Source organism: Monodelphis domestica, chromosome 5 (genome assembly GCF_027887165.1).
Source record: "Monodelphis domestica isolate mMonDom1 chromosome 5, mMonDom1.pri, whole genome shotgun sequence".
NCBI classification, from domain to species: domain Eukaryota; kingdom Metazoa; phylum Chordata; class Mammalia; order Didelphimorphia; family Didelphidae; genus Monodelphis; species Monodelphis domestica.
The window spans coordinates 93,992,860-94,016,643 of NC_077231.1; the positions used below are offsets into that span (position 1 = coordinate 93,992,860).

The following is a 23,784-nucleotide window of genomic DNA, read 5'->3' on the forward strand; positions in this document are numbered from 1 at the left end:
ATGTGGTGTCATTTATCAAACACCCTGCACAACTTAGCTTGAAAACTTTAAAATACCTGGAAGGGCCTAACCATCATTATGAAAGAGGACTTGGTCCAGAACCAAGAGGAGGGGAGAAGCACCCCATATGACTCATCAGGAAGGACTTCTTGACTGTGCCTAAAAACTGGGATGTGCTCTCAAGGACACTGAAGGGATTCTGCCATTAGCCATTTGAAACATTTTTTTTTAAATTGATGTTCTCTGTTTCTTACATCACTATGGTATCCCATGTATTCCTCTTCCTCCTCTTTCCCAAGAGCCATTCCATATGATAAATACTATTTTCGTAGAGAGGGAAAATTCAGTACAACTGATCACTACATAAAGAAAGTCTGAAAACATGTGCGGTGTCTAACACCTGTGGACCTTCCATCTCCACAAAGACGTAGGTTGGGGGATGTCTTCTTATATCTTTTTATTTGACTTCCACTTGATCTTGATATTTTATCACATTTGCTATTAGGTTTTTGGTTCATCATTGTTCTTTTCATTCAGTTCTTTTCACTTAATTTAAATTGTTCTTTCTTGCTAAATTAAACTCATTTAAGTTAAAAATTATTTAAATTTCATTTAAATTGTTGTAATGGTGCATATTATATTCTTGATCCTGCTTCATTTTGCATCAGCTCATAGAAATTGTTACGCGCTTCTCTGAATCCATTACACGCATCATTTCTTACAGCACCATGGTGCCTCTAACCATTTTCAAATATTTTTATTTTCCCAATTTATGCAATTACAATTTTCCACATATGTTTTCCAAAATTATAAGATCCAAATTGTCTTCCTCCCTTCCTTCCCTCCCCCATCTCAGATATGGTAAGTAATTTTATTAGAATTATACATGTATTATATGTAAAACATACTTTTATATTGGTCATTATTGTAAGAGAATACTCATAAAACCAAAATTCCAAAATAAAGCTATAAATAAACTAATGTGAAAGATAATATGCTTTGGTTTGTATCTGACAACATTCTTTCTTGAGGTAGATAACATTCTTCGTTTTGAGTCTTTCATAATTGTCCTGAATCGTTGTATTGCTGAGAGTAGTAAAGTCTTTCATAGTTGATCATCATACAATATTGCTGTTCCTATGTACAATGTTCTCCCAGTTCTGCTTATTTCTCTGTACATGAAGATCTTTCCAGCTTTTTCTGAAATCATCTTGCTTATCATTTCTTACAGAACAATAGTATTCCATCATCAACTGATATCACAATTTGTTCTGCCATTCCCCAGCTAATGGACATCCCTCCATTTCTAATTCTTTGCCACCACAAAAAGAGCTGCTATAAATATTTTTGTACAAATGCCTCTGACCATTTTAAAGAATAAGACAGCCTTCTTTAGGAGGCTCCAGTTCTTTGCATGTGTTAAAATTCCAGTTTTCCTATTAGTTATGATTTTCATCCATTGACTAATGATTTGATGGAGTAATTGTTTGAATCCACATTGTAATTCTCATTATAAATAAAAACATATACAAAGAAGTTAGGCTTTTATAGTAATCACAGGAAAAAAAAGTGATGCAGGCCACTGTGGTTACAAATATGAATGATGAAGAATTGATAGAAGGGAGAAAGGTGATAAAGCCATCAGACGTGGGACAGTGCTGCATCCCCTCAATGAGATCTACAGGCATCTGAAAGATAACAGCCTAGCCATCTGCAGTGGAAAACCAAGTTGACAGAAGAACATCCATTACCCAGCTTTACCATTATCCAGGGTAGTGGCAAGTGCCGAACTGGAGTCAGAGGTAGTTGTTCATTTGATTCAGTTGTGTCCAACTCTTCATGACCCCATTTGAGGTTTTCTTAGCAAAGATACTAGAATGGGTAGCCATTTTCTTCTCTACCTCATCTTACAGATGAAAAACTGAGGCCAACAAAGTTAAGCGATTTGCCCAGGTGTCACACAGGAAGTGTCTGAGGCCAGATTTGAACTTACACAAAGTTCTCCTGATACCAGGCCTGGTCCTCTATGCACTATGGCACCACCTAACTGCCTCAAGGAGTCAAAGGGCCTAAGTTCAAATCTTAGTCTCACAACCAGATTGGACAAGGGATTTCCCTTTTCTCACCCTTACTTTTTTTCATCTTTAAAGTAAGGGAGTTAGATTAGATGGCCCTTAAGTTTCCCTTCTGGCTTGAAAACCATAATCCATAATGACTTTGCTATGCTAATTGCTCTCATTTCTCCTCATATCTTTCTTTGAAATTATGTTGTATTAATTTTTGTATATACAGGCAACCCTTTCACATGGTATGAGTTAGGGTCTCAGTGCCCCTAAGATCTGGAAAATCCACATTGAATTTTTTGGCCTTCTATTCCTACCAGAGAAGTTTGAATTTTTCTTTTTCTTCTAAACTGAACAAAACAATTCTGTGCAGAATTCCGTTGCTTTTAAATGAGTAATTGTGCTAAGAAAATGAACAGTATTTTTCTATAATAACAAAATCCAGAGAACAGTAGTAGAAAGGAAATTCCCATTCAGAAAATCTTCAAAAAAGATCTTGGAGTAAGTCTCTCAGAGCTCACCCAATATCTATAGAGATATTTTTACATAATCAGTGTTTCTTAAAGCAATAAAGAATGACCTAAAAACTGGAGGACTTTTCAGGATTCCAGCTTAATCATAAAAGTGCTAGCAAAGTTAATGTACAGATTTTTATGCTATAGAAACGAAGCTGCAAAAGGGATACTTTCTAGAGCTTGATATGGTAATAACATTTATTCAAAGGTTATGCAGGATCTAGAATATAGAAGAGAATAATGGAAAAGGGTTGGAATTAAGGGAGAATAGCACTTCAGACTTCAAATTATATTATAAAGCAATTATATTATAAAGCAAATTATATTATAAAGACTAATGGAATAGACTAGATAAGGAAGAATCAGAAATAAGCAAACTTAGTAAACCAGTCTTCATTAAACCTGGAAACACATTAATTAGGAAAAATCTCCTTATTTGACAAGAATTGCTGGAATAATTAGAAAGCAATCAGGTAGAAATTAGATTTGGTCCAGGTCATATACCATTTTACATAATAAATTCAGAATGGATATTTGACCAGAATATTACAATTATAAGAGAAACTAGGCACATACCTCTGGGCAGGTAGTGAACTCTTAAAAAAAAAAGAATAGGAGTAGTAACAAAAAATGGAATAGGCAATTTCAATTACAAATTCTACCTGAACAAAATTAATGCAACTATAATAAGAAGGGATGCAGTTGACTGGAAAAAAATAACAACATCTTTATATTCAGTATCTCTGATGAAGGTCTGATATCCAAAATATATAGGCAACTAACAGAAGTATGTAAAATCAAAAGCCATTTTTCCAATGGATGAGAGATTAAAGAGTCAATAGAAAATTAAAATCACCTAGCAAATAGGCAAAGATGACAAAAGAAGAATATAGTCAGTATTGTAGGGGCTGTGGGAAGATGGGTAGCATTGTTGGTAGAGTTGTGAGTTGAACCAACCATCCCAGAAAGCAGTCTGTAATTAGAGAGAGAGAATGGCTAAAATGTCCATACTCTCTGACCCAGGCATATATCCCAAAGAAGGTTAATGGTAAAGAGAACAGAGAAGATGCCCATCACTTGGGAAATGACTCAACAAAATGTGGTACATTCATGTAATCAAATATTGCTACGTTTTAAATAATATATACTTATAAGTTTTAGTGAGTTAGCCAATATAAGGAAACTAAGAGCTCTCAGAATCTCATGTTGTTAGTAAATGTTTTAGTTAGTAATTTACTAATTTTCTGGCTAGATGGCTTATCTGCTCAAAGACATATATGAAGTATATCTCTATTTTTTCTTTCTTTTTTTTAAATTAAAAACCCTTACCTTCTGCCTTAGAATGGGTACCAAGTACTGATTGAAATGTAGTATTCAGAGTATTTTGTTTTTCTAGGTTTTTGGTGCTGTCAGTAATCTCATGTCTGCTGTATTATGTTCCATTTTCCATGTCTGTCTCTTAGATCTGTAGGTTTGGGCATTTGTTTTGATAATTCTAATGATTTCCACATTCAGTCCAAAGCAGGAGTAGTAAAGGCAAGGCAGTGGGGGTTTAGTAACTTGCCCAGGGTCATATAGCTAGGAAGTGGCTGAGGTCAGATTGAAACCCAGGACTTTCTCTCTCTAGGTTTGGCTCTCTCTCCATTGAGCCACCTAACTGCCACTGTCTATATTTTCAAAGTCTGGTTCTCAAATATTCATCTCCTGTCTTCATAAAACTTGAGTTTTTGTAGTAGGTGGGTTGGTTATTCTGAGTTTGTGGTCTGTTTTTCTTTAAAAACATTTTTAATTGATGTCTTTCTGGTATAACCTGTATCAGACTATTTGCCACCTCAGGAAAGGGGGAGGGGAGGAGGAGGGAGAAAATCTGAAGCCTAAAATGTCAGAAAACAATTGTAAAAATTATTTCTAAATGTAACTGAAATTTTTTAAATTGGTATCTTTTATTTTAATAAACATTGCCTAAACTTCCCCTAATATTTCGCTTTTTACCCCTCCTAGACAGTCATCTCATTCTTCCAATTTTGAAACTGTTCCAATCTCTTGTCCACCTTGACATCACTTGTGATTCTTATCGTTTGTCCAAGAAGCTACTTACTACTTCTAGTAACTTAAAGAATCTTCCCATATTTGTTAGTGTGTTGGAGTTTTAAGGATTATATATCTAGACAATGACATATTAGGTTTTTCTTTGTACATATTCCATGGATTCTGTTTGTCTTTCCTTGTCGTTTTCAGTAGTTATGGGAAATTTCCTTTGTAAGTTCTTGAAATGCAATATTCAGAGTCTTTTGTTTTTCTAGGTTTTTGGTGATATCAGTAATCTTAAGTTTGCTGCATTGTGTACTGCTTTCCTGGCCTCTCTTTTAGATCTGTAGGTTTTAGCATGTAACAGTTAAAATTAGTTTTTCTGCTAGAAGTATTTTATTTTTAGAGGGTTTTTTGGGGTTTTTTTGTTGTTTTTTTTTAATAAAAATTATTTTATTTGGTTATTTCCAAACATTATTCATTGGAAACAAAAATCATTTTCTTTTCCTCACCCCCAAACCCCCTTCCCACCACCTCTCCCGTAGCTGACGCACAATTCCACTGGGTATCACATGTGTTCTTGACTCGAACCCATTTCCATGTTGTTGGTATTTGCACTAGAGTGTTCATTTAGAGTCTCTCCTCAGTCATATCCCCTCCACCCCTGTAGTCAAGCAGTTGCTTTTCATCGGTGTTTTTACTCCCACAGTTTATCCTCTGCTTGTGGATAGTGTTTTTTAGATCCCTGCAGATTGTTCAGGGACATTGCATTGTCCCTAATGGAGAAGTCCATTACCTTCAATTGTACCACATTGTGTCAGTCTCTGTGTATAATGATTTCCTGGGTCTGCTCCTTTCGCTCTTCATCACTTCCTGGAGATTGTTCCAGACTCCATGGAATTCCTCCATTTTATTATTCCTTTGAGCACAATAGTATTCCATCACCACCATAGACCACAATTTGTTCAGCCATTCCCCAATTGAAGAGCATCCCCTCATTTTCCAATTTTTGGCCACCACAAAGAGCGCAGCTATGAATATTCTTGTACAAGTCTTTTTCCTTATTATCTCTTTGGGGCACAAACCCAGCAGTGCTATGGCTGGATCAAAGGGCAGACAGTCTTTTATCACCCTTTGGGCATAGTTCCAAATTGCCCTCCAGAATGGTTGGATCAATTCACAACTCCACCAGCAATGAATTAGTGTCCCTACTTTGCCACATCCCCCTCCAGCATTCATTACTTTCCATAGCTGTCATGTTAGCCAATCTGCTAGGTGTGAGGTGATACCTCAGAGTTGTTTTGATTTGCATCTCTCTGATTATAAGAGATGTAGAGCACTTTTTCATGTGCTTAATAATAGTTTTGATTTCTTTGGCTGAGAACTGCCTGTTCATGTCCCTTGCCCATTTGTCAATTGAAGAATGGCTTGATTTTTTGTACAATTGATTTAGCTCTTTGTAAATTTGAGTAATTAAACCTTTGTCAGAGGTTTTTATGAAGATTGCTTCCCAATTTGTTGCTTTCCTTCTGATTTTAGTTACATTGGTTTTGTTTGTACAAAACCTTTTTAATTTGATGTATTCCAAATTATTTATTTTGCATTTTGTGACTCTTTCTAAGACTTGCTTGGTTTTAAAATCTTTCCCTTCCCAAAGGTCTGACATGTATATTATTCTGTGTTTGCCTAATTTTCTTATAGTTTCCTTCTTTATGTTCAAGTCATTCACCCATTTTGAATTTATCTTGGTGTGGGGTGTGAGGTGTTGATCTAAACCTAATCTTTCCCACACTGTCCTCCAATTTTCCCAGCAGTTTTTATGAAATAGTGTATTTTTATCCCAAAAGCTGGGTTCTCTGGGTTTGTCATATACTGTCCTGCTGAGGTCACTTACCTCGAGTCTATTCCACTGATCCTCCTTTCTGTCTCTTAGCCAGTACCAAATTGTTTTGATGACCACTGCTTTATAATATAGTCTGAGATCTGGGACTGCAAGGCCCCCTTCCTTTGTATTTTTTTTTCATTGTTTCCCTGGATATCCTTGATCCTTTGTTATTCCAAATGAACTTTTGTTATGTTTTTTTCTAAATCAGTAAAAAAAAATTTTGGAAGTTCAATGGGTATGGCACGAAATAGATAAATGAGTTTGGGTAGGATGGTCATTTTTATTACATTGGCTCGTCCTACCCATGAGCAGTTAATGTTCTTCCAATTGTTCAAGTCTAGTTTTAGTTGTGTGGAGAGTATTTTGTAGTTGTGTTCATATAGTTCCTGTGTTTGTTTCGGGAGATAAGATTCCTAAATATTTTATTTTGTCTAAGGTGATTTTTTTTTTAAAATATATTTTATTTGATCATTTCCAAGCATTATTCGTTAAAGACATAGATCATTTTCTTTTCCTCTCCCCAACCCCCCATAGCCGACGCGTAAGTCCACTGGGCATTAGATGTTTTCTTGATTTGAACCCATTGCTTTGTTGATAGTATTTGCATTAGAGTGTTCATTTAGAGTCTATCCTCTGTCATGTCCCCTCAACCTCTGTATTCAGGCAGTTGCTTTTTCTCGGTGTTTCCACTCCCATAGTTTATCCTTTGCTTATGAATGGTGTTTTTTTCTCCTGGATCCCTGCAAGTTGTTCAGGGACATTACACCGCCACTAATGGAGAAGTCCATTACGTTCGATTATACCACAGTGTATTAGTCTCTGTGTACAATGTTCTCCTGGTTCTGCTCCTCTCGCTCTGCATCACTTCCTGGAGGTTGTTCCAGTCTCCATGGAATTCCTCCACTTTATTATTCCTTTTAGCACAATAGTACTCCATCACCAACATATACCACAGTTTGTTCAGCCATTCCCCAATTGATGGGCATCCCCTCGTTTTCCAGTTTTGGGCCACCACAAAGAGCGCAGCTATGAATATTTTTGTACAAGTCTTTGTGTCCATTATCTCTTTGGGGTACAGACCCAGCAGTGCTATGGCTGGGTCAAAGGGTAGATATTCTTTTGTCGCCCTTTGGGCGTAGTTCCAAATTGCCCTCCAGAATGGTTGGATCAATTCACAACTCCACCAGCAATGAATTAATGTCCCCACTTTGCCACATCCCCTCCAGCATTCATTACTTTCCATAGCTGTCATGTTAGCCAATCTGCTAGGTGTGAGGTGATACCTCAGAGTTGTTTTGATTTGCATCTCTCTGATTATAAGAGATGTAGAGCACTTCTTCATGTGCTTGTTAATAGTTTTGATTTCTTTATCTGAGAACTGCCTATCCATTTCCCTTGCCCATTTATCAATTGAAGAATGGCTTGATTTTTTGTTCAATTGATTTAGCTCATTATAAATATGAGTAATTAAACCTTTGTCAGAGGTTTCTATGAAGATTTTTTCCCAATTTGTTGTTTCCCTTCTGATTTTAGTTATATTGCTTTTGTTTGTACAAAAGCTTTTTAGTTTGATGTAGTCAAAATTATTTATTTTACATTTTGTGATTCTTTCTATATCTTGCTTGGTTTTAAAGCCTTTCCCCTCCCAAAGGTCTGACATGTATACTATTCTGTGTTTACCCAATTTACTTATGGTTTCCTTCTTTATGTTTAAGTCACTCACCCATTTTGAATTTATCTTGGTGTAGGGTGTGAGGTGTTGATCTATTCCTAGTCTCTCCCACACTGTCTTCCAATTTTCCCAGCAGTTTTTATCGAATAGTGGATTTTTGTCCCCAAAGCTGGGATCTTTGGGTTTATCGTATACTGTCTTGCTGAGGTCGCTTTCCCCCAGTCTATTCCACTGATCTTCCTTTCTGTTTCTTAGCCAGTACCAAATTGTTTTGATGACTGCTGCTTTGTAATATAGTTTTAGGTCAGGGACTGCAAGGCCCCCATCGTATGTGTTTTTTTTCATTATTTCCCTGGATATCCTTGATCTTTTGTTCTTCCAAATGAACTTTGTTATGGTTTTTTCTAAATCAGTGAAGAAGTATTTTGGTAGTTCAATGGGTATGGCACTAAATAGATAAATAAGTTTGGGTAGGATGGTCATTTTTATTATATTGGCTCGTCCTATCCATGAGCAGTTAATGTTTTTCCATTTGTTCAGGTCTAGTTTTAGTTGTGTGGCAAGTGTTTTGTAGTTGTGTTCATATAGTTCCTGTGTTTGTCTTGGGAGATAGATTCCTAGGTATTTTATTTTGTCTAAGGTGATTTTGAATGGGATTTGTCTTTCTAATTCTTGCTGCTGAGCTGTGTTGGAAATATATAGAAAAGCTGATGATTTGTGTGGGTTTATTTTGTATCCTGCAACTTTGCTAAAGTTGTTGATTATTTCGATTAGCTTTTTGGTTGAATCTCTAGGATTCTTTAAGTAGACCATCATGTCATCCACAAAGAGTGATAACTTGGTCTCCTCCTTGCCTATTTTAATGCCTTCAATTTCTTTTTTCTTCTTTAATTGCTACTGCTAGTGTTTCTAGTACAATGTCAAATAGTAGAGGTGATAATGGGCATCCTTGTTTCACTCCTGATCTTATTGGGAATGCATCTAGTTTATCCCCATTGCAGATGATATTAGCTGTTGGTTTTAGATATATACTGTTTATTATTTTTAGGAACGACCCTTCTATTCCTATGCTTTCTAGTGTTTTTAATAGTAATGGGTGTTATAGTTTATCAATATTTTTAGAGGTTTATTAAAGATTAAGAATTAAAGAAAATACAAAATAAGATAGCATGTGCCTAGGAGGGCTGAAAGACCCATTCTATTTCACTTACTACATCTTGAGAGAAGCGTGTGCTTGGAAGCCGAAGCAGGAAGAAGAGCTCCCCTGTCCGTTTAAAAACCCCTCTCTCCTCTTGGCCCAGGTGATGACCTCACCTGGGATTATGGGGAACTCTGGGAGCTACCAAGGACTCCTGGGAATTGAAGTCCGGGGTTCAAATCTCCATTTTTACAGGCAATAATATAATTCCAGTGATTTCCACATTCTCACTCTGCTGTTTTTTTTTTGGAACTATGCCTCTGGTTTCATTTTCTGCTAGACTCAGCCTGCTCTTTGCTTTTGAGATTCCAGAAAAGCAAAGAGCAGGCTGGTTCTAGCAGAAAACATATTGGGCATTTTCTTCATTTATTTCTTCCTGTTCTTTTTCCCCATGTCTCTCTTATCTGCCCTGGTATGTCTCTTGGGATCTCTTGTCTGGTTTCTCTTCATTATCCATTACTCTTGGTTCTTTTAGCTGATTCAGTTCTATAATAGTTTAACATTTTGTTGGGACAATTTGCTGTCATCATTTAAAATTTTGTTTGATTTTTACCTTCTCAGTGTCTGATTTTTTTTTCTTTGTTTTCCCCTTAGCTTTTCTGTTTGTTGTTTTCTTCAGTGTCTGCATTCTGCCACCTTCCACAGTCCACCCCTTTGCTTTCTTTCTTTATTTTTTTTAAACCCTTACTTTCATCCTTGAATTGATATTGTGTATTGGTTCCAAGGCAGAAGAATGGTAAAGGCTAGGCAAATGGGGTTATGTGAGTTGCCCAGGGTCACACAGCTAAGAAATGTCTGAGGCCAGATTTGAGCTCAACCTCTCTGAACTCTGGGCCTCATTCTCTCCACTGAGCCACCTAGATGCCCCCAACCTTTTGTTTTCAATAAAACTTACAGTAGATTTTTTAAAGTAAATTTGAAAAAAAATTGAAATGCTTATATACAAATAGTACCAAATAATAGGAAATTGATTCTTTTAAAAAAATTCTTATTTTCAGATCCACTAATTCTAGACCCAATAATTTTTCAAACCTATTTAAAAGGATCTGAATGCTCATTTGTTATCAGTACCTGGGAAAATTATTGGTTTAGTCAGGTAACAAACATTTATTAAGTGCTTACCAAGTGCCAGGACCTGTGCTGTGTTGGGGATTTAAAAAAAAAAAGGCAAGGAGCTCATAGTGTAATGGGGAAACAACATGTAAACAACTATGAACAAACAAAATATGGACAGGATAAATTTGAGAAAATCAATAAAGGGAAAGCACTAGCTTCCAGGGGGATTGGATAGAAAGGGGGACTTTAGCTGAGACTTGAAGGAACCCAGGAAAGCCAGAAAGTAGAGATGAGCAAAAGACTTCTAGGCATGGGAAAGAGCCAGTGAAAAATAGAGTTATAGGAGTTCCCTTCCTATGATGCTTCACAATAGTTTTTATTTTCCCCATTTATGTAAGTCAGTATTTGGGAAATTATTTCTCATCACACTTTTCTCTTTAAAAAATATAGATTTGGTTTTAAATTTCCTGTGTAGTATTTATGATTTTTACTGAAACATGGAATTATTTGATAACATACATTCTTTTCATTTTTGCTTTATCAGGAATAATTTCACTTAACAAACATATATTAAATATCTTCTGTGTGGAAGATTATATAGTAGGCACGGGGATATAAAGATATAAGGCAGTGTAGGTCCTTACATCAAGGAGTTTATAGTAGAAAGGGGCAGTAGAATCTACTTACATATCAATAGGCTACCAGGTAGAATGTGATTTGAATGCAAAGGAGAAGTCCAGACAAAGTGTCCGAAGAACATTTGAGGAGGGGAAGTTTTTTTGTTGGGAGATCCAGGAAGACTTCCAGGAGGAGGCAACCCCCTCAGCTGAGGGTTGAAGGGAGAGAAGTATTTAAACAGATGGAGATGTAGAGGAAGTATGTCCCAGGCAAAGAGGCAGTTTGTGAATCAAAGGAGATTCAAAAGGGCAGGCTGAGGTTCAAGAACAAAGAGTAGTTTCATTTGGTTGGAGTACAGTTTTTGAAAGGAAATTAAAATGAAATAAGCCTGGGAAAGTAGGTTAAAAACAGTGGCACTCAGCACCACTCTTCAGATATTTGTATTTTATCCTACTAACAAAGTGGGGTCACCAATGACTTTTGAATTAGGAAGTAATTGAGTAAGATGTATTTTAAGGAGGGGTGAGAGATTGAAGGCAACCTATATTACAGTAGAGGATGACCTAGGGGAGTTCTTGGTGTTAGAGAGGAGAGTATAAATGTAAAAGAGAGGGCAGAAAATGGACAGGATTTAAAAACTTATTTAATATTTTTCCCAATTACATGTAAAATCAATATTTTAACATCCATTTTAACAAAAGTTATGAGATCCAAATTCTTTCCCTTCTTCCCAGGCTCCGTCCATCATTCCATCCCACTGCACCTTCATTCCTGAGAGGGTAAATAATCTGACGCTTGTGTAATCATGTAAAACATTTTCCCATATTAGTCATTTTGTGGAAGAGATCTCAAACAAACAAAAAAAGAAAGAAGTAGAAAGAAAGTAAAAGTGTTTGTCTGCATTCAGACTCCCATCAGTTCTTTCTTTGAGGTCAGATGGCATTTGTTGTTATCTTGGATCACTGCATTGCTGAGAATAACTGGGTCATTCACAATTGTTCATCAAAAGATATTGCTGTCACTGTCCCATGTTTTTCTGGTTCTGCTCCCTTCACTTTGCATCAGTTCATGTAAGTCTTTCCAGGTTTGTTCCAAGTCATTCTGTGCTTATCTTTTATTATTTGCTATTTTCATGTGGAGGACAGGGAGGCGTCCCAGGTGATAGACATTTTTAACTTAAGGAGAAAGAGTTGTTTGTGCTCGCGGCTTCCATTTTCTTAATAATATATCTGTCCTTTACCTCACCTAGAAAGGTGCCATCAGTAAAAGCTGGGGGAGGGAAAAGGCAATGAATTGATTTGATTTTGAGGGGTTGGTGGGTGCCTTTTAGCTGGAGATGTCTATTAGGAAGTTGAAATTCCAGGGTTGTTGGTCACACAACAGCTGTATAGTTTTGAGAGTCATTGTTATAAAATGGATAATTAAAGCCTTGAAAGTAAATGAGATCCTAGAGAGATTTTAGAGAGAAAAGAAAGGAGGACTGAAGACAGATTCTTTGGGGTCACCTGTGGGTAGTGTGTGGATTGAGAAAAGGAATTTAAGGGAGATGAAAGGAATGGTCAGGTAAGTCAGATGACCTGAAGAGGGCAGTGTCTCAATAACTAAGGGAAGACAGAGGAGCCAAAAGAGGAGGGATGTGGTCAATAGTATCAGAGACTTGAGAAAGGTCAAGGAGCATAAGGATGGGGGAAAAGTCCACTGGATCAGGCAATTAGGTCATTGGTGACCTTGGAGAGAGCTCTTTTGGTGGAATAAGATCAGAAGCCAGATTGCTAGGGCCAAGGATTGAGTGGGTGCTAAGGCAATGACTGGGACAGCAGGCTCTCCCAGCCTGATACTCTGCCTGTGAGCTTTGCAGCAGAGGAAAGAAGTAGTGGCCCAGGGCACATGTGCATTTCATTCTCTCCCTCTCTTTGTCTGTCTGTCTCTCTCTCTGTCTCTCTCTCTCTCTCACACACACACACACAGGGGGTCCTGTTTCTGAGAATGGGCCAGCCTCACTGTGTTTGTGGGCAACAGGAAATGAGTCTGTAGAGGAGAAATAGAGGGATGGGGCAATGTTAGCACAACAGACCAGATGGCAGAGAAAACCCAAAGTTATGTCTCACGTGGAGAGACACCATTCTCATATCTGTTTTTCTTCTGTCTCTGATGGCCAGGCCTTGATTATTTAGTTCTTTTTTACCTGATCTTTCCAGTTTTATCCAATTATTGACGCCTCCTTAAAAAAGCCAAGTAGAAAGAGCAGAAGCAGATCCATTATTTACATAGTCTTCCAAGGAAGATCAACAATAAATGTTTTACGGAATATTTCTTGACCAATAAGAAGACAACTTCCCCATCTTGCCCGCCATGTAATCCAGTCTCCAGTGGTTCTTAATCCAGTCTCCAGTGGTTCTTTATACTTGCTTGCTGATACTGCAGAAAGCCATGGGTAGGCTTTCCTTCCAGACCTTGTACAATGTTTCAACTTTCATTATCTTACAACCCCTTTGAATGTAGTATGGATCCATGCAGCAGAGTTTCCCAGAATAACATTGGCAGGGGCTGAATTCATCCATCTTACACAGTAATAAAATGATTTGAAATAAAACATTTCCCCAGCTTTGGTCTCATTGAAGTGAAAACAGAGCAGGTACCAAGCTTTTCTCCTAATTTGTTACTTTATGTGTTATGGAGAACATTATGCCACTCAGTCAAGTTGGCTGCTTGGTCTCCTAGTTCTCTGTCATTTTTGCCTCTTTCTGTGGATTTTCAGGCTATTGGATTTCTGTCTAAAAGATCAAATGAGTATTCATTGAACAAATACTTGAAAAATACCTGTTCTGTTTGATTCACTATGCTGATTGCTGGCAGAAATACACATATAAATAAAACCCAATCTTTGCCCTTCCAGAGCTTATCCATCTAGTAGAGAAGGCCTCAACACTACTCATCAGAGATTTCAGAGAGAAATGAGGGAAAACACCTTATTCCTAGGGAAGAATTTGACCTGTTAAGAGCAGAGTTTATCTGGTTTAGAAATATGTGTTCTCCTGCAGTATGCTACAATAGTGCCTCTGTTAACCAGAATCTTAGGAAAATTTTAACTGAATATTTCAATTAATTCTCAGATTAACCCTAAAACTCCCATTTTTTGCAACCTTTGTTGAAAACCCTAAATGTGTGAGCTCCCTTTCCTGCCTTAGTAGCAAACAGGGAATGGAGTATGACAGAAAGAAACGTAGAATTAGAGGCCCTGGTTTTGAAACCGAGAACTGCTGCTTACTAAACTGGGTGCCATCAGGCCCTTTGTCTATCTTGGTATCAGTTTCCTCTCTTCTGTGAAATAAGTTGCTTGAAGGAGATGATCTCCAAGATTCTTTCTAGTTTCTAAATCCTATGGTTTGGATCATCTCAAAATGTACAAGAGAATATTTCAGATAATTGCAAGTAAAGGAGAAAGGCTTTCCTCTAGATCTTTACAAGCCTAAATGTATTTAGGATTGTTGTACCCTGGTTTAGCTATTTGTGTGAGCAATGGCATGTGAGACCTCATTAGTTTAGTTTCATGAGATATTTTATTTTTCTCTTCCATAAAGAAGGGCATTTTACCTACTTTGTTCAAGGCTGGTGAACTTCCAGTTACTAAACCTCACAAGTTAAAATTGCAGTTATTCCAAATGTTAGTAGGGTGTGGTGAAAGTAGAGGATTTTCTTTTTCACTGAAGAGACAGACCCTTTTTATTCCTAAACCAGAGATTTCACCTTTTGCTGGGGCCCCCTGAATGTGACTAGTTCCAGGGAGAGCAAGTTAGAGGATGTGAATGGCTTATAATATCATCATAAACAAAGACAGTACAGAACTTTATTGAGTAGAAGTTCAATAACATTAATAATTTTTAAAAACCCTTCTAAGAGAGAAGAGTGAGTGGTAAAGGGCTAGACAGCCAAGGTTAAGTGACCTGCCCAGGACCACATAGCTAGGAATTATTTGAGACCATATTTGAACCCAGGTACTCTCAAACCCAGGCCTAGTGCTCTATCCACTGTGCTGCCTAGTTACCCCTCAATAATTATTTGTTAAATTGAATCTAACAAGTTCTGTGTGAAGGACAGATAACACATTCTGATTCGAGTATCTAGTAATGCCTGGCATTTCTGTTCTAAGATGCCTTACTTATGTTTATGAACCAAGACTGGTTTGTTTTTATGTCTGGATCTTAAATTGACTTTTATTAGGGACTGTTCAGGTTTTTTAAGTCGTATCTGACCCTTCTTATGACTCCATTTGGGGTTTTCTTGACAAAGATACTGGGCTGGTTTGCCATTTCCTTCTCCAGCTCCTTTTGTAGAGGAGGAAACTGAGGCAAACGGGGTTAACTGACTTGACTAAGGTCACATAGCTAGTAAGTGTCTGAGGGCAAATTTGGACTCAGGTAGGCGAGTTTCTCTGATAACAGGCCTAGCTTTCCATCCTCCGTGCTGCCTAGCTGCCCCCATTAGGAATGGTATCAGCTTTTTAAACTTGGAGGTATTCGTGAGGGCAAAGTTACAGTTTTCATTTTTCATAAATACAGTTTTCATTTCCCAACATGAGTCAGTGAGTTAGCTAGTGTTTATGCAGTGGTTACTATGTAGTATAAATAATAATAATAATACTATGTAGTAGTAATTAGTACATGAATAAATGCATTTATTGACTGTTGGCTGCTCTGTGCCAGTCCCTGTGCTGAGGGTACAGAAAGAGGCAGAAATGAGTGGCTGTTGTCAGGGAGCTCACAGTGTTGGATCTTTGTGATCCTGTGCAGGTTAAGGCCCGAATACAGTCTGTTTCCTTGACCTCTCCCCAGTGTGTTGTCAGAGGTATGGAATTGGCTGCATCAGGTGATTTTTCATTTCTTTCGGGAGGGTGGTTGTTTCCTTAGACACATCCTCATAGGACTTTAGCTTGGTGACAAGATAGTTGTTTTCTTCATTTTCATGCTTGTCTTTTTTTTTCCTCTTAGAATGAATATAGGTATCATCTCCAAGGCAGAAGAGCAGGGAGGGTCAGGCAATTTGGGTTAAGTGACTTGTTCAGAGTCACACAGCTAGGAAGTGTCTGAAGTCATATTTGAACCCAGAACTTACCATATCCAGACCTGGTGCTCAATCCACTGAATCACTTAGCTGCCTCCACTCTTTAATTTAATTTTTTTTTTTTAAACCTTACCTTCTGTATTGGTTCAAAGGCAGAAGAGTGGTAAGGGCTAGGCAATGGGGGTGAAGTGACTTGCTCAGGGTCACATAGCTGGGAAGTATCTGAAGCCAGATTTGAACCCAGGACCTCCCATTCTAGGGCTGGCTCTCAATCCACTGAACTACCCAGCTGCCTCCTCTCTTTAACATTAAAAAAAGGTGGTGGTGGGGGGGCATCTGGGTAGCTCAGTAGATTGAGAGCCTGGCCTAGAGATGGGAGGTCCTGGGTTCAAATCTGGCCTCAGACACTTCCCAGCTGTGTGAAACTGGGCAAGTCACTTCACTCCCATTGCCTATCCCTTACCACTCATCTGCCTGAGACCCAGTACACAATATTGATTCTAAGACAGAAGGTACGGGTTTAAAAAAATTTAATTTTAAAAAATGTCATGCTTGTTTTATACAAAAGTCACTTTCTCAAGATCTGCTATTACTCAAATTCAGTTTGGTTGGGGGTACTTGCTTATTGTGAATTTGACAGTGTTGGCCTAGGGCTGGCTTTTCATTTGCTAGCCTCTTTGGTTTTGGGGAGGCTAATTTGTATGTGAAAAAGTTTCCATCAGCTTGGTTTATTCACTTTGGGATGCAACTTTCCCATATAACAGTTTAATAGTAGACTTCCTTTGTTCACAAACTATTCTGAGTTGGTCTTTATAAGAGAGAGAGTATAAGGATTTTCAATCCTTGTCAAAATTGACTGTTCCCCCCTCCCCAAGTCCTTTTCTTCTTCTTTTTAAATATGGACTGCCTCACACATCTGTGTGTCATCCTTGGGCAGGGGCTATGCTAGTCTTCTCTGCATTGTTTCAGCTCTCGCCCATGTGCTGGCTTAATGAGCACCCAAGTGCCTTTCAAAGGGCCCTCTCCTTGTTTTTGAGCTAGAGACTGGCTGTTACTGTGTTCAGTATCAGTTGGTTTTGTTTATCATTTTTATTCTGTGTAACAAATAAGGTAGGAGAAGAAAGTCTATTTGGAAACATAAACAAGGCATTGGTAAAACCAGAAAACCTCCATTCTGTGATGACTGACAAGAGATAGCCACCTTTGTCTTGAACATTTTTAACATTGAAGTATTTGCTGTAAAATGAGCATAATCCCATTTCTATTCCTTGTTTCTGCTGCTTGTGTTGACATCTTCATCCCTCTTTGGTCTTTAGGGAAGGTTTTGTTGCTCTCAGCATTAGGAAAACATTACAGTGTTCGGAACAAGCATGTTTTCCACAAGACCTCCAAAATGCGCTGGTTCTGGATTTCGCCATTGCCCAGGTTTGGTTTTGTCCTTTGGGACCCAGCCTTTGGCCATGTCTACTCATGTGGATAATACCATACCTTGCTCCATTCCTTGTGGCCCCATTTGGAATATATTAAAGACCCCAGAAACATATACAGTGTAGGTGGAAGATACCTTAGCAGGAGTGCTTTAGCAGCTGGGGGTAGGTTCTTATGGAAGATGAAGTTAGGAGGATGGAGAGAGAGGCATGCAGCATAGCCCAGGCAAAAGCATGGCGTCAGGGAACAGCATCTTGTATAAGGAACACTAAGTACTGAGAAAGTGAAGAAAGTATAGGTAGAAGAAGACTGGCAAGTTAGGGAAGGGCTTTGAATGCCAATACAGGAGTTTTGCTGTCTGGTCCTGAATGTAAATAGGGAGTCCTTGAGATGATGCTCTCAGGTTTGTGCTTTAAGGCAGGGAGACCCATTGACAGCAATTGCAATAGTCCAGAATCCCATAATCTAACAGTTTGGTTATATGGGGTTAGTATAAGTGAGGAATTGGGGTTACCTCAGATGCCTGGGAGGATACTTAGTATCCTCAACAGTAACTGTAAAGGAAGGAAGGATTTGGGGGGAAAGGCAATGAGTCTATTTTGCACCATGTTGAGTTGGAGATACTTAAGGGATATTCAGTTTGAGGAATCCAAAAGGCTGTTGGTGATGTGATAGTATATCTCAAGGGAGAGATCCAGACTCATCCTCTGAAGCTGGGAGTTGTCTCCAGAGAAGTCCTTAACCTTTTTGTGTCATGGGATCCTTTGGAAGTTTGCAGCCAAGGAAGTGTCTGAGACCAGATTTGAACCCAGGTCTTTCTGTCTCTAGGCCTGGTGCTCTATCCACTGAACCACCTAGCTGTCCCAGAGGAAGGTTTAAAAATAAAATAGGATTATGAAAAAAGTTAATTATATCAAAATTGTTATTAAAATGCTAAAGAAGAAAAGTACATGGACCTGAGGCTAATAATTCCTGGTATAGAAGAAAGCCCAGAACAGAGAATTGGAGAATCTCCATGATTAGTACCCTTGCCCTGGATGAAAATCTAGCAGAAGAGACTGAGAAGTGGCTAAAGAAGCAGTTCAAGAGAAAGTAATGTTAATGGAACCTAAAGAAGATGGTGATTGACAGTCTCAAAGGCTATAGAGAGGTCAAGAAGGATGAAGACTGAGAAGAGGCCAGTAGGCTTGGTAATTAAGAGATCATTGGTAATTTTGGAGAGAGCAGTTAGTTGAATGATAAGACTCAAGTTAGAGGAGACCCAGTGGATGTGCGTGCCTACTATGAGGTGGCCTCAGAGCCAGGGAGACCTAGGTCCTTAGTTTGACCTTTGTCACATCCTTGTTGTATGGTCCTGGGTAAGTCACTCAATGCTGTAGTCAACTCTAAAACTAGACATTGAAGAGAAGAGGCTGTTGTGTACTATCAGAAGGTGTTTCCTCCTAGGGGAGTTCCCTATATTAATGAAATCTCAGATCTAGCCCCTGACCCTGTCATGTCATCCCATTTGATCTTCATAAGAAACCTGGGACCTTGGTATTGTAAGTATTGTTAGTCCCTATTTTCTGTTGTGAAGTTGAATGATTTGCCCAGACACAGAGCTACTGAGTACCTAAGGTAGAATTTGAATCCACGTTTGTCCTAATTTAGTTTGTTTCTACTACATAGTGTATTATATATAATACATTTATATATTCAAAGTTAATGAAATTGCTTTAAATCTCTAAAGAGTTCTAGAAAAAAGAAAAACATGGTATACATTTTGGTTAATTACCAGCATTTGTTTCCTTCTCCTCTCATAGCTTCAGAATTTCCATGAATTTTCTTTTTTTAATTAAAAATTTTTTTATTATTTAGAATCCCATTAATTTTTCATTTCCAGTCTAAAAGAGAACTCAAGACAAATTAGAGAAAGAAAAATTAGTGAGATGATTAAAGAACCATAGGTATTAGAGCTGGAAGAGACCCAGAGGATTATCTCTTAGTCCAACCCTTCCCCTTTGCAGATGAAGAATTAGGGCTCCAGAAGGATAAGCCAGGCAGTCAGCAAACATTTACAAAATGCCTACTATGATACCAAAAGAGGCAAAACCCAGCAAGTGATGGAATCAGGACTAAAACCAGAGGTTTTTCCCTATCAGAACATCTCTCTCCCATGGTCAGGGCGGGGGCTGGTGTTTGGGATAAGAATTTAATTTTTCAAGCTTCTTTTAAAGGAAATATTTTCTTTTGTTTTATGTAACCACAAAACAGAAGAAACAGAAAATCACAGAAATTGTATCTGGAAATTGGTTATATCCTGGCAGTTCCTTCTAGTCTATCCTTTACTCTAGCTAGTGAAAGGAAGAATTTGAATGCAAATGTAACTTTTCCCCAACTTCTGAGAACCACATCATTACTCTGCCCAGAGAGCTTTAGTGAGCTTATTCCCTGTTTCTTGATCTGGCAGAATTCCAGACAAATGTGTGCATGGACAAGCTTTAGCACCATCTGGAATTCACAGAGACCTGCACTGATGTTTGCCACCTTGAAACACTTACTGATAAAGAGATTTTCCTAAAGCTGTTAAGCACTTTCTTAGTTTATAAAGCTCTTTAAAAAACTGTGTAAGAGCTAATAAGACTCCTAAAGAATGATGAAAATAAAATGCTAAAATGTTCTACAAGTGGGATTCTTGTAGCTGTATCATGAAATGGGTGGTGATAAAATCCAGTAAAATTAATCTGGTAGCAAAAATCATCAGTCCCTGTATCTTTCAACAATTTTTATTGGCTGAGATGGTGCCTTTTAACTAGACAATTTCAGCCTGTCTGTCCTGGCAGCTGGTTTTCTCCACCTTACTTCTTTATTAAGAATTTATACTAGGATATTTTTAAAACTTTGCAAAATGTACTCCAAGTGTTGATTTTCCTCTCCTTATCAAGGTTTCCATTTCAGGTTCTTCCCTAGCTGGAGCATGTGCTGCCCATGCCAGATGGCACTGTTTCTGAGAGAAGAGCTGGCTTTTGCTTAGGAGTAATACCGACAAACAATGCCAAATTAGCATAAGCAAATGTCAGCGAGTTAACACAAAGCCAACCCTCTCTCTGCCTTTTCTTCCTTTCCTAGGCCATGGGTGTTGAGAGTGACCAAGAAATCGTGCAGATGATTGGCACTGAGGAGCACGTGATGGCCGCATTTGGGCCCAGTTTGGAAGAGTGCCAGAAAGCTCAGATTTTCACACAGATGCAGGTGTGTCTTTTCATATCTGTCCTTGGCCATGACATTCAATTGGAAACTCAACGCTGCTCATTTGTATAGGGATTGATGCATTGTCTCCTGTTGGGATAAGTTGGGGGTGAGAGTTGAGAGAGCTTATGGGTGGAAGGGGTGGGAGAAAGGAGATGGAAGGAAGGAACAGACCTATTAAAGGAACATATATGGTTGCTCAGGATATCCCAGTGAGAAGGAGAATGTGGAGCCAAGAAACTCTTGTTGCAGTAAGAAATCAAGAAGTCCATTTCTCAGGGTGCTTGGATAGACTGTGTAACTTACTCACTGCACTCTAAGTGGCTTGACTCCCCCCCCCCCCCAAGGGCTACCTCTTTGACATTCTTATTCAGTCATTCCCCCAACAGGGCCTCCCATCTAAGTATCTAGTTGTGTGTGGTCTCTGACATTCTGCAGAAACTCCCCCTAAGTGACATCCCAACACTCAGATGAAGGGAGTCACCTGCTCTAGTGTAAGACAACCCCACAAACCACTGCTCAAGTTTGCTACTGTAAAAGTGCCTCCTCCCCTGAGAAATCCATGATGGCATGGTGTATCCCTTGGGTGTAGAATGAAATACTTTTCTCAAAGTTTTAGAAATAGCTTTTTCCCCCTCTTAAATAGTAATCACGCTAATTTTACAGAAAATATTAAGGCCCTTCCCTGCTGAGAGCTTGGTTTTTCCATAGAATATTTTGGGTTTTTATTATAGGACCACATGGCACTTCAATAAATATAAATGGTTGATGCTAATGCTTAAGGATACCCTGGGTGGAGACAGTGCCCTTTAGAATGCTGTGTGTGTTCATTAGCAGAGAAAATTCTCTTCTAGATGCATAGGGGTCATTCATTTTATAGGTCACCTACCAGCTTATCCTGATCACTCATGATTTGTGGGTCCTTCCTCCCATCATTTGGTGTGCTCTGTGGAACGGAAATTAATTGAACTGAAGTGAGATGATATATGTAAAGTGCTCACAGCAGGTCTTAAGAAGCTCAATTGCTGTTCTTCTCCCTGATCCTCTTAGTTGATGAAGATCATTGAGGGCTGGTTGATTGTAATTAATGGGCAGTTTTGAAAATTCTAGAGTTTAATGTTTATATTTCCCATCCCAATCAAGATAATTATTATTTTGGCTATTTAATAGTCTTTTTCTTGGGAAACATCTGACTTGGAACTTTACTGGCAGCCTTGGCCTATAGTTGTAAGCTCAAAAGTACTGCCCAGATGTTTCCAAGCATGAGGAGGGCTGTTGAGAAGGCACCTGGAGTAGGCCAAGGGCTTGAGGGAGTAAGTGGCTCACTTTGGCGAAGTATCCCATTGTTTGCCAGATGTCTGAGCCAGCTCAGGTAGGCAGAGGGATTGATCATTGCCCCACAGTTGATTCCAGCATCACCAACTTCCTGAAAATCCCACCAGTGCTGCAAAGCCAACATGTCCAAAAATGAACTTGCTCTCATCCCTGACGACTGGTTGTTTCCATTTGTAATCATGGGTGATGGTACCTCTATCAACCTGGCCATCTGGGCTCAAAATCTTTAAGTTGCCTGTTTGTATTATTGCATAGAGTTTCCACATTGGGTCTTCCCTGTATTGTTGAAGTCCTTGATTTGGATGCTCACCCCTCTGCCCCCAATAATTAAATATATTCACCTCCATAGGCAGAGTGTATATGTGTATATATCCATGTTCCTTTCTCCCTCCCTTAGATCATATTATCTTTTACCCCCCAACTCCTCTACAAATTTCTCTATGTTAAAGCAACCCCTATCTTCTCAGTCATTTATGCTTAATGTCATCCTCATGCCTTTCTTTAGGCCCTTCTCATCTTTTGCCTAGACAGTTGTAAGAACCTTATCCTTGCCTCAAGTCTCTCCCTATTTCAATCTATTTTCCATTTAACTGCCAAAAATTTTCCCAAGATTTTGTTCTGACTGTATCATTTCCCTACTTAATGAATTCCAACAGCTCCCTCTTGACTCAAGGATCAGATCTACAGTCCTCTGGCACAGAAATCTCTTCCCTACTTGGTGCTTCCTACTTTTCCAGCCTTACATTTTACCCTCTTTCATGTGCTTTAGGATCAAGCTCTATGGCCTCTTTCCTGGTCCATGCCCATGACTACCTAGCTCCCATTTCTGTGTTTTTGCACTGGCTGACTGCGCCTCCCATGTTGTGTGTGTGTATATATATATATACATATGTATACATATGTATGTGTATGTCTATATATACGTATATACACACACACATACACACACATACATACACACAAACACATATATGTATGTATGTGTATATATATCTTGTTTATGCCTTATTATTTAAATCCTAATGACTGATAAAGTTATTTTTAATGTGATTTAGTCATTTAACTTAGTATGTTTGTTTTGCATACATCAAATGTTCTCTCCAATAAAAGGTAATGACTAGCATACCCATCTACTTCATTAATTAGTACCTTGAAAATTCACTATTAGGCAAATAACTTTATTGGGGGAAATTAAATCCATAGGAATAAAGTTTTGGTAATGGATAATGATACAGCAGGACTTCATAGTGCTTCTATATGGTTCGGTTATTGCTATATTGATGATGTTATTAAAACTTCACTGGTCAGGGTAGTGCCTGTGCTGTTTCCATTTTCCATGTATATTCACAAATGCCACTTGATGATAAAATCATTTGAACACTATTATGGCATTAACTTATTTTGCAGGCCTTGAAATATATAGGAAACAAAGTAAGAAGACAAAGGATGTGGGGAGGTGGACCAAAGAAAACAAAGATGGAAGAGGCAAGAGAACTGTTGGCTTCAACCATTCTCACCCATGTTCCAGTAAGTCATGCCTTTAAAACAAAATAAGTAGATAGTCAATTGTAATCTTTTTACTCTTGGTCTGTGATATTTCTGTTGTAAAGCTAAGTTTTTTTAGTACAAAAATAAACACATTTTAAATACAAAAATAAGAATACAAATTCAAAAAATAAATAATATACCTTTAATTT

The 23,784-nt window shown here is 38.3% G+C and overlaps 1 protein-coding gene and 1 non-coding gene across 2 annotated transcripts in view; one reads left to right on the forward strand and one right to left on the reverse strand.

Annotated features, from left to right (window-relative positions):
* POLR3B (RNA polymerase III subunit B) overlaps window positions 1-23,784 on the forward strand; it is a 149,448-nt gene that overhangs the window by 22,723 nt on the left and 102,941 nt on the right. Inside the window, exons 10-11 of the mRNA XM_001365890.5 lie at window positions 20,633-20,755; window positions 23,495-23,614. Coding sequence (XP_001365927.1) covers window positions 20,633-20,755; window positions 23,495-23,614 — 243 coding nt within the window. The remainder of the gene's footprint in view (window positions 1-20,632; window positions 20,756-23,494; window positions 23,615-23,784) is intronic.
* Window positions 16,989-17,095, reverse strand: LOC130454864 (U6 spliceosomal RNA). Its single transcript, XR_008912651.1, has one exon. It is a non-coding gene; the product is annotated as a U6 spliceosomal RNA (small nuclear RNA).